Raw genomic sequence first — 15,181 nt, 5'->3', positions numbered from 1 at the left:
ACTCAGGGAAATGACCTGATCAACTGGTATCAGTCACAAAGCTCTTCTGAGTGAGTCGATTTCACAAATGACACATTTCCACAAGGAAGTGTTTAATGTCATTGCTAAAGCCCCAAATTTCTCATTTTAAGTTAGAAATATTGTCTTCAGGAAAGCATTACTGCTATATGAACGACTCACATACCATGTTTTGAAGCAGGGCTTTGTGAAAACTGTCTTGTCTTTTGGACAAGTTCCTCACTCTAGGCATAAGATGGCACTATGATGTTTTTATAATTAAGCTCAGGTGTATCTTAAACATGTTTTAAGGAGGTTTCTAATGCAAATATTTAGGATCATTTCTACCCAGAAGAACATGTAGCAGGGTTTTTCTAGTGATGTGAGACCAAATACAGCTTTATTTACAGACAAATCAACAAATTAATACATTAGTTCAACTTTCATGTCTGCACACAAGGGAGAGTCTTCACAGCATCAGAGCAGAAAAGCAAGACTAGCTATTTTGTACATGTAGAGACTGATAATTGATTGTAAGTAAGTATGTGATTAGGTACAGAAGTGTTACAATTAAACAGTTCAACCATTTAAGTCAGTAAGAACAACCACACTATACTTCTAGCAAAATAAACTAGTTAAACTACATTTGGCTTCCTGCAGATCAGCTGATGATCTATATGACTGTGGAAAGACGTTAAGACCAAAAGCTGAAGTTGATCCTAAGTTTTGTTCAGAAGATTAGCATTTGTCTCGACTTGTATGTAATGGATAACCATTTATAAGACTTTCCCCATACACTTGCACTACCTTTCAAATTTACAAAACACTTCAAATTTATCCTTGAAAATGCCTATTTTATATTGTCGTCTTTTCCCAGGCAGAGGGAAAAACTACTAAGAGAGTTAGAACAGAATTTTTCACTGCAAATATAGACTCAGGCTATGAAAGTTGTGTCTTCCTAATGAAAAATTCTCCCTGTATCCAAAGACAAAAATAAGAAATGCAAGAATACAAGCTCAATGTACAGATCTGAAGATGGACCTCTATCTATTGTAGGTCCATATAAAGCAAATTAACATAGTGCTTTGCTTCTCACAGGAAGCTGCCTCTGTTTTGCTGTATTTTCCATAAATGCAGCTGCTAATATGACTTTAAAACGTACTGTTTAAAAATTCTTCATCAAAAATGCCTTCTAATTCTTCAGAGAATGAATGACAACAGGACTAAACAAGAAAAAGGCAACACTATGATCTTTAAAAGTCAATGCATCACACAAATACAAAAGTAGTCAAATCTAGATATTTTCCAGACAAAGCTATTTTAAGTTTGAAATCAACCTACAGTGTACTTGCCCAAGAGGAGTCCTGTCACGTAAGAGCAGACAAGTTTTTGTCAGAAGCATTTATTAAACAAAACTGATACCAATACACATGTAGCCAAGTTAATACCCCCTAATAAAAAAAAGCATGTTGGTCAAGACCAAAATTATCTTCGCTTCTGGAAGATGTTGCCACGGCCCATACCACGGCCTCTTCCTCTTGCAGCCACTGAAGAAACAAAACATCAGAGATGACATGAATTTGACATAACTGCGTATTTATCTCAACAACTGACAAGCAAAACATAAAAAACACTCAAAGTCTCTTGCTTAGAAGCAAGGAAACGAGGCTATATGAAGTTCAGAAAGCAAAAAGTTTTCTGTGAGAACCAGAACTAATGGTTACAGAGTCTTGCTACTTAGAGCAGATGCAGTGAATGCTCATACACTTTGTGTTCCTTCTAAGCTGACACACAAATTTGTATAGCCCAAGAGATTTAAAACCCCACACTCTTCCAAGGTTTTGCAACAGAACTCAGTACATTTCAGGAGATGTTACTACTCCACATAACCCTACTGCATTTGCTAAAGTTCACCAAGGACTTTGTGGCCCATGATTGTTACTCAATCTTGTTATAACTAGATTGTTCCCCTGAGAAAGGTACAAATGAGAGTGAACTACAGAATGGCTAATAATTACAGCTTCCCAGTAGTTTAAGTACCATCTTAATATCTGAATTTGTTTTTCTACAAAAGCTTAACAAGAACACCTGAATGCTTCCCCAAGTATTCCAAACAGCTAGTGGCCACAACCACTGGAAAACAGAAGACAAAGTTTTATATAAAGCCTCCGTTTAACGAGGCTGCTCACTATATCTAAATTATTGTAGCATCAATATTACACATTCAGGTAATTGGGCAGTTTACGTCTTGACTCCCACCATAAGATGAAATATAGAGAAAAACAATGTATGAACCAGTCATCTTTCAGTTTCTTACAGCTTATGTTTCCTCAGTGATAGAGATGACCGTTTTCCAGTTCTTCTACAGCAAAATGGGGAGGGGGGGGGGGGGAGGACCATGAACAAATTGTACGCACCTTGAGCTTTGAGAATAGCTGCTTTTCCTCGCCCAGCTCCAGAACCCTGGTTTTTATTCTTCATGCTCTTTAGCATAGGAGCGTTCTTCAGCATGTCTGGTAAAATGAGAAACCGTATCTTGCTACCTCTGATGTACACCTGTTCAAGCTGTGCCACTCGTCCATCTCTGTATGTCACTGTTATGTTGGACATCTGGAAAGTAAAGACCAGTCAGTGCTCAGAGGCCTCTAACACAGTTCTGGATTCCTATTTCTCTTGCCTGCAGAATATATAGCCAGGATTCAAGTACCACAGATTTTCCAAGTCGCTTTCTCAACTGCAGCTGTGACACAAGGCATCCAGGACCATACTCCTATGCCTGCTACTATTCAAGCAGGCCCAGGACTTTTGCTTTCTCCCCAGTTTGCGAATTAGTTTTATCAGCTTTGTTAGTTTTGTTTTCTCATATTGAATCAGTTTTAATAAAGCTGTTCTAGTCCTAACTATTAAGGAAGGATTTTGATTTCAACAATGACTTGCCTAAAGTCAATCAAAATTAAGCCCTCCTTAGCTGACCAAAGGAACATGCATTAAAAAAAGCTTCAATTTCTTAAATCAAGATTTGTTTGTTCTTACACTTAGTGGCTTTAAATAAAGAACTCCAGCAGAAACACCATTCACAGAACAGAATCTTAAGAACCCTGATATTATTGACAGGAATGCCCAATCCAACTCTAAAACTGGAAAGAATAAGCTTTGGTCTCTTTGGAGTGCTCAGTAATCCTGAATCTATTTCACTACGGCAAGACAACATACATGCAGCAGTACCATCTTCTTTATCCTAAGACTAAAAGTGACGGTCTCTTAATCAAGCTGCCAATAAGCCAGCTATCAGCCTTTCCAGGCACAGAACAGATAGCCTTCCCTCCATCCTTCTGAAGCAGGTATACCTGACAATTCATGTTGTCTTCAGCTTCAATAAGTTTGCCTCGGTAGACTTCTCCTGTATTGGTCTCACATGTCACGATATGGCCTTCAGCCTCGTGCAAGACTTTAATTGGCACTCCAATCGACATGTTTGCAGCGCTGTGGCTCTACACCTGAGACAAGAAAAGAGACATAATGACAAAGACAGTTGTCGACTGCATTTTACCTACACAATCCACGATCTTTCCCAGTGTAAAGCGCTGATTTTCTCTCTTGCCCAAACACACCATATGCTTTGATGATACATTAATAAAACTTCTCTAGAAAGATGCCCATGGGAAGAAAAGGCTTAAAAGATGGGCAAAATTAAGCCTTTTCCAGGTCTCTTCTGACCTAGGAAATTCACTTGTAAGTACCAGATAACGGACCGCTTGTATAGCCCCAGGTGCATTCCATGACGGTACAGCCAGCCCGACCGCCTACGAGCTAAGCTGGACCTGCGGGTAGCACAGCCACGCTCGCAGCCCACATCACCCAAGCAACAGGCTCTGCCACGCGGGAGCCCAGCCCACACCACACGCACACACCGCTGCCCTGGCGACCCTCCTTCGCTTGAAGCCCGCAGGCTCAGCCCTGCCCCGGGGCAGAAGAGGGCCCGGGCCCGGCGGGGAGGCCCACCCCCGAGAGGCCGAGCAGAAACCCCCAGGCCTGCGCAGGCCGGCGGCCGCCCCACCGCGGCTTCACCCCCTCAGGCCCGGGCGCCCGAAGGAGCCCACAGGCCCCAGGGGATGCGGCGCAGCTCGGATGCTCCCCCACAGCGCCCGGAGAGCGAGGAGGGCCCTGCCGCTCCTGGGGACGCCCGGGACCCCGCTCGGGGCCGGCTCCGCCGCCGCTCACCGCCCGCCAACCGCCTCAGCCCGGACCCGCGCTCACCCCCTAATGGCCTCCTCCAGCTTCCCGCCGTGCACCGCGCGCCGGAACCGGAAGGCGGCGGCGGGAGGGGCCCGGCCCCTCTCCTTCCCGCCCCGCCACCGCCAGGGCGCCCGGGGCCGCCGGGCCGCCTTGCCTTGGCACCACGGTTCCGCCGCAGTCTTGTCCCGCCGGCCGGGGGCAGCCCCGTCCCGCCGGCGTTCCCCCGCCCCGGGGGCAGGGCTGGCTACCGGCGCGCCGCGCGCTCCCCCGCCCGCCTCAGGTCGCGCCCCGGCCCTCGGCCCCGCGCCCCCCGCCCGCCGCTTCACGCCCATGCCCCTGCCCCTGCCCCTGCCCCTGCCCCTGCCCGCCGACACAGCCGCCCGCCGCCGCCCACACCGCGGCGACGGCGCGGGGCAGCCGCCTCGGGGCCCGGCCCCCCGCAGCCCCCGCCTCCGCCCCCGCCCCCGGGGCCGGGAGGAGCCAGCGCCGCGCCGAGGCATGCCGGGCCCCTGGGCCGCGCCGCCGCGCGGGCCGGCTCGGCGGGGCCGGCAGTGAGCGGGCGGCAGGCCCCGCCGCCGCCATGAAGAGCCCCCGGGAGGCCGGGGAGCCGCCGCCAGGTCAGTGCGCCCCGCCGCGGCAGCGGGACCGGCCCCGGCCGCCTCCCGCAGCCCGCCTTCTGCGGGCGGCCGCCGCTCGCCGCGCCGGGGAGCGCGGGGCGCCCGGGTGCCGGGCGGAGCCCTCCCCCGGCGGGGCGGGGGCCGGGCTGCGGGGTCTCCGCGGCGGGGTCGGCGCTGGCGGAGCGGGCCGGGCGCCGACTGGGGCCGGGGGAGGGAGCCCTGGGCACGGCCCTGCCCGCGGCGGGGAGCGGGCGGCTCTTGCCGTCCCCTTCGGCGGCCCTGGCGGCCTCCGCCGCCCTCCCAGAGCTGCGAGGCTGCAGGTCTCGCCGGCGGCAGCAACGTGGAATTGCCGGCTCCGTCTGTAAGTCCGCTGCGCCGAGAGCCGGCGAACCGGAGAGGTGTTTTCCGCGTTAGTTACAGCCACAGCATACGCTGGCTTGTAGCTTATCTCGGGGCAGCTGGCAGTCGTCACTGACGAAGTGACACTGGGTGTGTTGGGCAGCAGGATGACGGGAAGCTGAACGTCCAAGAAAATTAAAGTTATTACCCTTGGAAGTCTTCAGGTAGAAAACACGTACCTCTTCAGTTAATCTTGGGACTTGACAGACGCCCTGGGTATTAACAAAAAGGGGACAGAATCGTAACATGCCCAGAAAAAATGACGACAAAATACTTACAGATCCTGGTTTGAGGGGAATCTGGGAACTGGGTTTTCATTTTGTCTTTAGGCTACTGAAGAGCACCTTAATCTAGATTAACTAAAAAGATTGAATATACTAATGGATATGCCAGTCTTCCAAGTCATGATGAAACAGTGGCACAACTATGAAAAAATATTTGGAAAGAGTCCAGAATATCTGTATTGGCTTGTCCCTACAGTAGGCTATAGCTTTGTTCAAAATAGTCTTAAGATTACAAACAACATTATCTAAAAAGTTTTATAAATAAAATTACATCAAAACTAGACCAGTCCACGTGATGTCAAATGCATTTTTATTCCCATTTAAAAATGTAGTTGACCTTGTGTTAGCAAAACTTTACAAAGGTCTTTTCTAGATCAAAGGTTATTGAGAAAAGCCCTTTACGATTAACTCACTTTGACTGACGCTGAAGTAGCAATAACAGGCACAACTCTTCAGCTCCTCCGAGTGGTAAGGGCATTTCTGAAACCGAAACCACTGCATTGCCAACCCTGTGCAAATAAAAACAGGCAGAGGGATGGAGTTACTTGTATTCTGGGACTTGTTGGTAGAGATTGTTCTTTTTCCCCTCTCCCTTTGTTGAGTTACTGAGGGAGTTAATACAAAAGGCCAACTGGTGCCATTTGTGAGCTTTGTTAACCTAAAATGACTGACATAAATTACAGTCCCTGAGGAAAAAGACATCTGTAGAAAAGGCTCAAATCTGGGGGGCTTGTAAGAGATCAATGCCCAGAGATCTTGGTTGTGTCCGTTTTCTCACAGTTTGGTTTAACTCCTTTTGTGGCACAGAAATACATTCAGACACAAGAGAAGGATGAATACGTGTGCCTTACCCTACTATTATTTAGGAGGGGATACAGCTTCATAGTTAGGGGCTGGCAGGTATGTCACCCCATCAAAAAGAATAAAATGAAACTTCCAAGGAAAAGGGGGTGGACCATATGGCAGAGTGATCCAGGTATGGGACAATAAAGGAGTACGAGATTAAACCAAATGCTTAACTGTACAGAAATACCAAACCTACACTCCCCTAAGAAAGAAAAAATACCTGCCAATCAAATAAAGTAAAAAAATGTTTAGGTTTCCACCACTATAGTGCTGAGGACAAGCTGGCTTTTAATGCTGAGGTATAGAAAAAACATTCTTGTATGGATCGACATCTTTCGTGTTTTACTCACACTGGGGTGTTTCCACTACAGTTGACTGCATCCAGCTGAAAGTGCCAGTCATTCAGCAGTTGTACCACTGGGACTGTGGGCTAGCCTGCTCCAGGATGGTGCTCCAGTAAGTGACTGTTCTGGTTTGAACGGGTGGGAAATCCCATCCCGTGGGAGAGGGGGGCGGGAAGCAATGTCCAGGGAGAAGAGGTGTGTTGAAGCAGCCGTGAGTTTAACTTAGCCTTACGAGATCACATATTCTCGGGTACCCCTGGAGAATTGTTGCTTGGGCCTGGCACAGCTCTCCAGCAGGAGCAAGGGGAAATATAAACTAAGATGAACTTAAGACCCTTTTGAATAATTGACTGTTTTGACAGATGCAAAATATCTGATCAGCTCTAAGAACTTTGCAGGTTGGCATGCATAAGCTAATAAGTTATCCCTCTTTCCTGTTGTTGTAATTCAGAACTGATACTTAGCACAGCAATTCACCCAATTCCTTTCGGTGTTTTCAAGCGACGGGCAGGTGTATCCCAGTCTATGAGGATATACTACCCCGTCCTGCTGAGCCCTCAGCCTGCAGGATGAATGTTTTTGTTCCAGGAGTAGTTTCAACTTCAAAAAAATGCACTGTACTGCCCTTTGGGGTTTTTTTTGGTTTTGGTTTGGTTTTTCTTTTTTTGAACTAGTAGCTGTCCTGCTGAACTCCTCTTTCCTTCCACAGAGGAACATGAGCTTAGGTGCAGGAGAAATACCTATTTAGATGTCCACTTAGTAGATATGAAGCAGAAGATTTTCATTTCTCTCCATCCCTTCTGCCAAGACGTTAGTCCGTGTGCTGGTAATTTCCCATCTTGACTACTGTAACCTCTGCCTCTTTATTCCCTTTACCTCTTTGCCACTCCAGTCTGCCCAAAGCTCAGCTTCCAAGATTAATCTTCTCACCCTGCTGATCTGACCTTGTTTGCCCTCCATCCTCAATTCCAGTCCTTTTTATTTACTTCTATTTGTTTTCTAACTCCCAGAACTCTCTGTAACTGCCTCTCCCCACCCCTTTACCTGTCCCAAGCATCCTCCTGACTTCATCTCCCCTTTATTGCCTTTTGTGCCATCAGTGCCTAAGACAAGCTTCCTTTGAATATTTACCGACTTCCTTTACAGTTCCTCCTTTTGAAATCCATCTATTGCGTGAAGCAAGTTTTAGTCTTTAACACTTCCTTCTGTGTTTGCTCTAATATGCTTGTACATTTAGACTGTAAGCCCTTCAGGACAGAGTTCTATACTTGCTCAGTACAGCTTGCCTATTGTACACCACCTGTACACTTCTAGCACTATAAAACAGTCAAGATACCCATACATTTCCAATTTTAAAAAGTCAGCAATAAATCCAGTTAAATATTCCCTACTCCCGTCCCTTCCCTTAAATTTGTGGCTCCTTTGTGGGTTGTTTTTTTCTGGTTATTTCTTAGTCAAGCCCATTGTTTCAGTTTTTACGTCCTGTGATGTGGAGGCTTGGGCTACAGCACACGTTTTGCTTCTCCTAAGATCTGTGCTTCCCTTCCCCTGCCTTTCCTAATACCATAGGTACCTGAATCATTTGGACAATGATGAATTTCAGAAAGCCATCCAGGAACTCCGGTTAACAAAGAGTATCTGGACTATTGACCTGGCCTACCTAATGCGGCACTTCGGTGTTAAGCATAAATTTTGCACCCAGACGCTTGGAGTGGACAAGGGCTACAAAAATCAGGTTAGTATTCTAATCTACTGGGAGACAGCAGACAGTTTTAAAAGCCCTGTGTATCACACTGTAAATGCTCTGCTGTGTTACTGACAATTAACTACAGTTCCTGTAAACAAGGTTTGCCTATTGCCAAAACTGGCACTAATCAGTTCCAAAGGTGAGGCTAGATATGATCCCACATATTTTACATCTTTGATTCCGTAATACAAATTTTTTAAAAAGTTTTCATGTAGTGCTCATGAGAGGTTCCAGCCTATTTGGCAGCCTTGGAGACTGAAGCCCTCTATTTATCTACAGAACAGGTACAGCCTGGGCAGCAGCAGTGCTAGCTTCCACACTTTTCCCACCACCGTGCCTCAGCCCTGACCTGGAAGAACCACCTCTAGAGGTGAGAAGGGAACTCAGCCCCCATGTCCGTTGTCGTCTTCAAGACTGCCAGCAAGGGGGCCAGTGAGGGCCTATAGTGGCAATGGCTTTTCTAATGCAAGCTCCTGCCCAGTACGAACCAGACAGGCTTCTTCCATGTAGGCAGCTGAATAGCCACTGGATGGAAATTACAACAGTAACCAACCAGGAGTGAATTTAAACTTGTAATTTAGAGCAGGAATCCCGATCTTGTTACCAGTGAACTATGGGAGAGATCTCTTGCCCTATAGCCAGATCTCCAATTTATGCAGACCCTTGCTAGCAGGGATGGTAAGTGGTGGATTATCCAAGGTAAACATCATTCCAGTTCATAACTTCTGTTACCTCCACAGTCATTTTACAGGAAGCACTTTGACACAGAAGAGAATCGTGTGAATCAGCTCTTTGCACAAGCCAAAGCCTGCAAGGTGCTGGTGGAGAAGTGGTAAGCTTATTGTTTTCTTTCCTTCCTCTTTGGATATTCTGCGGGCCCCATGCTTTTCTTGGAGTCACCAAGCTAAACTTGTGAAAGAGACTGAAATCAAGCCCTGAGCCTTTTTTGTGAATTACAGAGTCTTTCTACTATATCTGTCTCAAAAAAAAAAAAGTGGACATCAAGAGTTAATAATGAAGTTTGAGGAAAAGTAGTCACGACACAGAATAAGAGATTTGAAAACGCTGACAGGAGTTGACTATTATTTATGTTTTGAATTTGATTATCCATTAAAATTACCCAGTAGGGAGTGCCTACAGCACTCTAATTGGCTGTTGCTGGAATTAAGGAGTGTGCTACGTGGGCACACAACCCATTGTTCCCAGAGCTATGCAAACATTATAGCCCTCTCTTCCTAGACAGGCACGCAAAGAAAAAGCTAGCATATGAGCTTTTCCCAAGGTGAGGATGAAATAAGGAACCTCTATGAAAGAACTGCAAACCCAGGAGAAAGGGAAAAACTGCAGAACTGTTTCACAACTGACAGTGATATTCTACCTGGGAAATAACTAAGTGTCCATGTTCGACTTGAGTTGCATCCCTTTTTATAGTGAAGCTGGATTTGGATCTCTGTTGTTGAAGTGGGGTTAAATGATTAGGAGTAAGAAAAGAAGAGAGGGTACAGGGCAGCCACAGCAGCATTTGAATGCTGCAATGCAACTTTCGTTTAGCAGAATCGCTAAGTGTCCTTTTTAACATACATGGACTCTGTATGGCACCATCTGTTTAGCTAGAGCTGTGACAGGACAGAAAGGACAGTCAGTCCATCTTGCTTTAGCAATCTTAAGATCGTGGCCTTGATCAAGGCAGGGACAGAGGGTGTATCTACCTGTGCAGCACTGAGGCATCAAAAAGGGGAAGCGACACTGGAAAAAGATTAAAAAGCACGCGAGTTCAGTTAGGTAGTGCACACAGCCCGGACATCTGGAACGTATCCAGGGGATGAGTTTCTAATGCATATGGAATACACCAGGTGCCTCAGTGAAGGACAGCTTTTAACAGATGAGATTATAGGCTATGTTTGGTTAATACTCATTCTCTGTAAGGAGGTACTATAGAAATAAAGCCTCAAAAGCATCAGGTAGTCCAAAATTGCAACTGGGAGAAACATATTCCTGTGTGACAGAGGCAAATGGGGCACATCTTAATTTGGTTAGTGATTATACAATCGTTAACCACTCAGTCGATAAAGATTTGGTGCTTCAGAGATAAGCTTTTCTGAGAGCAGGAGAGAACACTTAGGATTTTCCCCACAACAGAAGTCTCTCAAGTTACTGAATGAGTTGCCAGCTCCTTTACTACTCTTCTCTGGGGCATCCGATACATTCTGAGATTACATTTATATTACTGCAGAATCCAGAGCTGTTCTCAGCACTGCAGTAGCAGCAATGAGATCAGAAGGCCTTGAATGACACAGGTTTTGTCAGGCTTTGTCTGTAGAAAAGCTTGCAGGGTTTAAGAACAAAAAGCTGTACCTGTGATATAAAAATAACCATGCCAGCTGCATGTTTTAAGTACTGTCCATCATCACACACTTCATTGTATACCAGTCTCTTTCCTTAACTTCTTAATAAGCATGTCTGATTTTTTTTTCTGCAGCACAGTAACTGTTCAAGACATCCAAAACCACCTGTCCCAAGGTCATGTAGCCATCGTCCTCGTGAATGCAGTCCTGCTATTGTGTGATCTTTGCTCAAGTCCTGTCAAATACTGCTGCTTCCTCCCCATTGGGCAGAAGTGCTTCTGCAGGAATCCTGACTACCAGGGCCATTTCATTGTGTTATGTGGCTACAACAAAGCCTCAGGGAGTATTTACTACAACAACCCTGCCTATGCTGACCGTGAGTAGCCTGTTCCTTTTGGGTGAATTCTCAGCCACCGCATTACTACCATGTCTGTAATACAGAGCCACAGCGGGACTTCCCCTGATAACGCGCATGTATTTCAAGCATCACTAACCAATTTGTCAGAAGGGGTTTCGCCACATTAATTAAATCAGTGCTGCATTTTGTGCTGTGATTTACTTGAGGCATTGAGATACACATTCTAGCAAACTTGTTTGGCTTTCAGATGCGTTAGTGAGAGATGCTGAACTGTTGTTCAGAATATAACAGGATGGCCAATTTAGTACCTATTTACAGTATTACTTCAGTGAGCACTGCCTTTGAGGTGAAAAGATCTACCTGAGTAAAGCTGTGACCTAAGCTGATAGGTCTAGTCCGTATACTAGTTACTTTTCTTTGTAGAGGCTGCTCGACCCAGTATAAGAGCCTTTCACAGGCAAATTCTTCAGAATTTTCAGTAACATTTTGTTCCTCCTTAACAGGAACATGCTGCACCAGCATCAGTAACTTTGAGGAAGCCAGGACAAGTTACGGCACTGATGAAGATATTCTGTTCATCTACACAGACAGCTGACATCCACACCCGATACTTCTGGTCCTTTCCTGTGCAGCCTGCATGGCGGCTGGCTGCTTGTCTCAGGACTCCCCCTGCAAAGACCTTGCTCCTGAATTGCAGGGGATCTTAAACAAGGGAGGCTTTATAGACATTGATAGGACTATATTGCAATGCTGTCTTTACTTTTTTTTTTCCCGATGATGTATCTGATTTTGCAATGTATGTCTCAGTTTTTTGGGTTTTTTTCCTCATTTTCAACATTGCACAGTTAACAACAGTTTTAAAATACAGGCCCAGAGCCTGTTCACTTTGAGTTTATTTTCAAAATTAAACACATGAGAAAAAAGCATCCAATTTATGAATTTTAACACTTGGTAATACACGCATAGGTTTAGGTAAACAAAACCAGGAAAAAACCCACCAGAAAATACCTGTTTCGCTCTCTGTCAAAGCATCAAGGGCTGATCTTCATCCTAAATCTAGGGATTTGAGGTTCAGCAGGGTATTATGGAAGGAAAAAAAAATACTAACTTAAACCACTTTTAAATAACAAAAAATGCCTTGCTGGTTCATCAGTATTGTCTGCATTGTAGGAATGAAACGCATTTACTCAAGGAAACTTCCCGTGTACCAAATTCACCTTACACAGATTTAGCATTTGTCACTTTAGCATAGTGTCACAGCTAAATCACAGACTTAGCATAATGTCACTGCATTAAATTTTGAATCATAGTTACTGGTATTGTTCCCTTGTACTACAAACTCAATCTCTTTTGGCTAAATCCTCTAGGATGACTCTCAGAGCTCTGTATTGCCCCAAAAGTTTAAGTGCAGATATTTTATTTGTACCTAGAAGTCTTTACTGCTCTTTGCAAAAACCTCTGGACATTATGCCCCCCACATGTGCCAGTTTCTGCAGAATCCATTTTAAATATAAACTTTAAACTTATTAAGCAAATACAGAAAATTATCATCCCCACTAATGGTCTACATTTTGTGTGTAAATTGTAGATATCTGACAGCATATACTGGATTATAACTAAAATGTTGAATCATAATTTGAGCCAAATTTTGCTATTGGTGTTAGTTCAGTGACCTTCTAAGAAGAGCTGAAATCAATTAAGAAAAGAGGGAATACAAATGTCTCTTTGCTACAAGTAAAAAGGCAGGAACTCAGATTTTCTAGGTCTTATACTACAGCTGTATTTGGATTAAGTTTGAGTTACTGTATTCAGTAACTCAAACTTACTGAATACTGTATTCAGATATTATCAAGTGATATTGTTAGCAGCCCATTCATAATCCTTTCATGTATTACCTGGGTTTAATTACTTTGCTGAGGAGCACTGTAAAGTGTAAGAAATAGCCACCTATTTCAGATTCATCCATCACAATTTCCTACAAGTCTGGATCTCCAGTCCTGCCTATGTTGAAGTGGGTAGAAAAATCAATGTTAATACTGATGTAAAGCTAGCAAAATTTTATTTTGCACTTAAGACAGAGATTCCACACCTTTGGCATGGTTTTAGGAAAAGAACTGTTCAAATTCTGGAACTGTGTGGAATAACAGTAAAAGGACATTATTATTTAGTGGTGGAAATAAATAGGAATCCACTTTCAGCGTGGTAAAAAATTTTTCTAAGATAAGACATTTTCTTTTATCAGTTGTTGACTTACTGAAAAGTATCTGGAAAGTGTTCAATAAGTATGCTTAGTAGAATCAAGAGTGCTCCTTTGGCTAAAAATAGTAACAGACATTTAAAATGCAGTAGCCTTCAAAAAGTTCCAAACAAAAAGCATGTGACAAGAAATTTTCTGTGTATCAAATTTTGCTTATAATTGGTGAAGTTAGAATGCCTTGTGGCACTTAAACTTGCAAAATGAGTAAAAATGAGGATGTGATTTTTGAGCAGTAGAACCAGTACCTTAGTGCCCCCAGCAGAATCCCAGAAAAAAGGTACAAAACCCTATTACAGATAATGCCTTCCGACTCCTCCAAAGTAAGTCACCAGAAGGCTACTGATCTGGGAATTTTTATGTCCAAGTCCAAATTCATGATGTTTGATTTAGAGAGATTGTATTAGCTATGTTACTAATTAACAGGTATGTAAACTACAGGTTGATAGAGTACTTCCTTAACCCATGCATTTTCAGGTAGGTAGTTCATTGAATCCTGTGGCAGTTTAATGGTATTGATTTTAGAGCAGGCTTGGTTAGCTAAATAAAAACAATTCTTACAAAAGGCTTGTAATTGACATTTAGCGTCTTACTGGTTCAGTTATCCAAATGTGAATCTTGAGCTTATACAGAAAACATGAACTTAAGGGCATGCTAAGTGTTCTGAAGTGCACAGATAGGTGTAACAATATTGACTGTTAAATATTTGGTACCCAGGGTTTAAATACTTCAATGAAACTGAAAGATAAAGAAACAAAGTGTTTAAGCTAATACAGACAAAAGGAAAGCTCCACCATTGCAACAGGATCTCTTATAGCTGCCAAATGGAAGATAGCTATGAGAGATGAAAACACAAGGAAGATGCAAAAGCCAAGTGAAAAGGCTGCGTATTTATATGACACAAATTCAGATTAAAAAGAAGCTCGCTACGCAAGCATTCAGAACATCTGCATTTTCTGAAACTTTGTTTCCCATTACAGGATTGTCTATCAAAATACTCATTCTGACAATGTTTTGTCACTTTGTTTCCTTCATGATGTCAATAGCAAAGGAAGGGGTATTTTACATGCAGGGATTTTATACATAAATATATTTTTATTTGTAATTAAGCCATTCTCAATAAAGGTTTAAAGTCACAGATAACCCTGTAACATAATGTAGCAAGTGCATTTATTAACTAGCTTATTATGAAAAATGTAGGAAAATCTTTATAGGACATGTTATATATTTAACTGGAAATGGCACAGCTGAAATTGTAATTTGGGAAAAAAATTAAGAGTTCAAATATTTTTCAGCTATAAATTCATAGTTGCTAGGCTGTAAATTGTACTCATTCTGCACTTCCTAAACACCTACTGCATCACCTGAATAATACAAAACAAAATTTCAATATACACTAGTAGCCGAGAATAGCAAATGTATTGTTATTATCTATATTCAACAGCTGTTTTGTGTACTCTGCAATCCATGAGTAGCCTACTGGAGTGCAGCTCCAGGGAAGTAGTTTTCATTACCCATCCTGATCCCTAATAGCATCTCCGTGGCTTTCTGTTCACAATGAAAAGTATGCAACTGCACCAGCCTTGCCTATGCTTTAGCTAGTGTTTCTATTTTTGCCTCACAACACAGCGCTGAACTTCTGAATATATTAAAAGCATCTGTCTGCAGCACTACTTTTGCACCTTGAAGGAGCCCATCAAAGACATTGGTCCAACTGTGGTTGTAATACATAAAGGGAAATAGAACCGAAGTGG

At 43.9% G+C, this 15,181-nt stretch overlaps 2 protein-coding genes across 6 annotated transcripts; one reads left to right on the top strand and one right to left on the bottom strand.

The window, feature by feature from the left end:
- Nucleotides 1–378: 378 nt before the first annotated feature.
- On the bottom strand, nt 379–4,496 carry SNRPD3 (small nuclear ribonucleoprotein D3 polypeptide). 4 transcript variants are annotated; one of them, XM_075515911.1, is made up of 4 exons: nt 4,255–4,496; nt 3,345–3,494; nt 2,415–2,607; nt 379–1,544 (listed from the first exon to the last, which is right to left on the bottom strand). In XM_075515911.1, exons 2-4 carry the CDS (start codon nt 3,468–3,470, stop codon nt 1,483–1,485), a joined length of 381 nt encoding a protein of 126 aa, XP_075372026.1. In that variant the 5' UTR covers nt 3,471–3,494; nt 4,255–4,496; the 3' UTR covers nt 379–1,482. The 4 variants fall into 4 exon arrangements, with proteins under 4 accessions (XP_075372026.1, XP_075372027.1, XP_075372028.1 ...); XM_075515912.1 differs by having other exon boundaries at nt 4,219–4,257; XM_075515913.1 differs by lacking the exon at nt 4,255–4,496 and adding an exon at nt 3,909–4,177.
- A 138-nt stretch (nt 4,497–4,634) lies between these two features.
- GUCD1 (guanylyl cyclase domain containing 1) lies at nt 4,635–12,404 on the top strand. Of its 2 annotated transcripts, none has more exons than XM_075515908.1 (6): nt 4,635–4,850; nt 6,751–6,835; nt 8,293–8,458; nt 9,211–9,302; nt 10,950–11,191; nt 11,677–12,404. In XM_075515908.1, exons 1-6 carry the CDS (start codon nt 4,814–4,816, stop codon nt 11,766–11,768), a joined length of 714 nt encoding a protein of 237 aa, XP_075372023.1. In that variant the 5' UTR covers nt 4,635–4,813; the 3' UTR covers nt 11,769–12,404. The 2 variants fall into 2 exon arrangements, with proteins under 2 accessions (XP_075372023.1, XP_075372024.1); XM_075515909.1 differs by lacking the exon at nt 4,635–4,850 and adding an exon at nt 5,065–5,211.
- Nucleotides 12,405–15,181: the final 2,777 nt, after the last annotated feature.

This window comes from Mycteria americana, chromosome 13 (assembly GCF_035582795.1).
Source record: "Mycteria americana isolate JAX WOST 10 ecotype Jacksonville Zoo and Gardens chromosome 13, USCA_MyAme_1.0, whole genome shotgun sequence".
Taxonomy (NCBI): domain Eukaryota; kingdom Metazoa; phylum Chordata; class Aves; order Ciconiiformes; family Ciconiidae; genus Mycteria; species Mycteria americana.
This window is presented reverse-complemented; position numbering and strand designations above follow the sequence as displayed.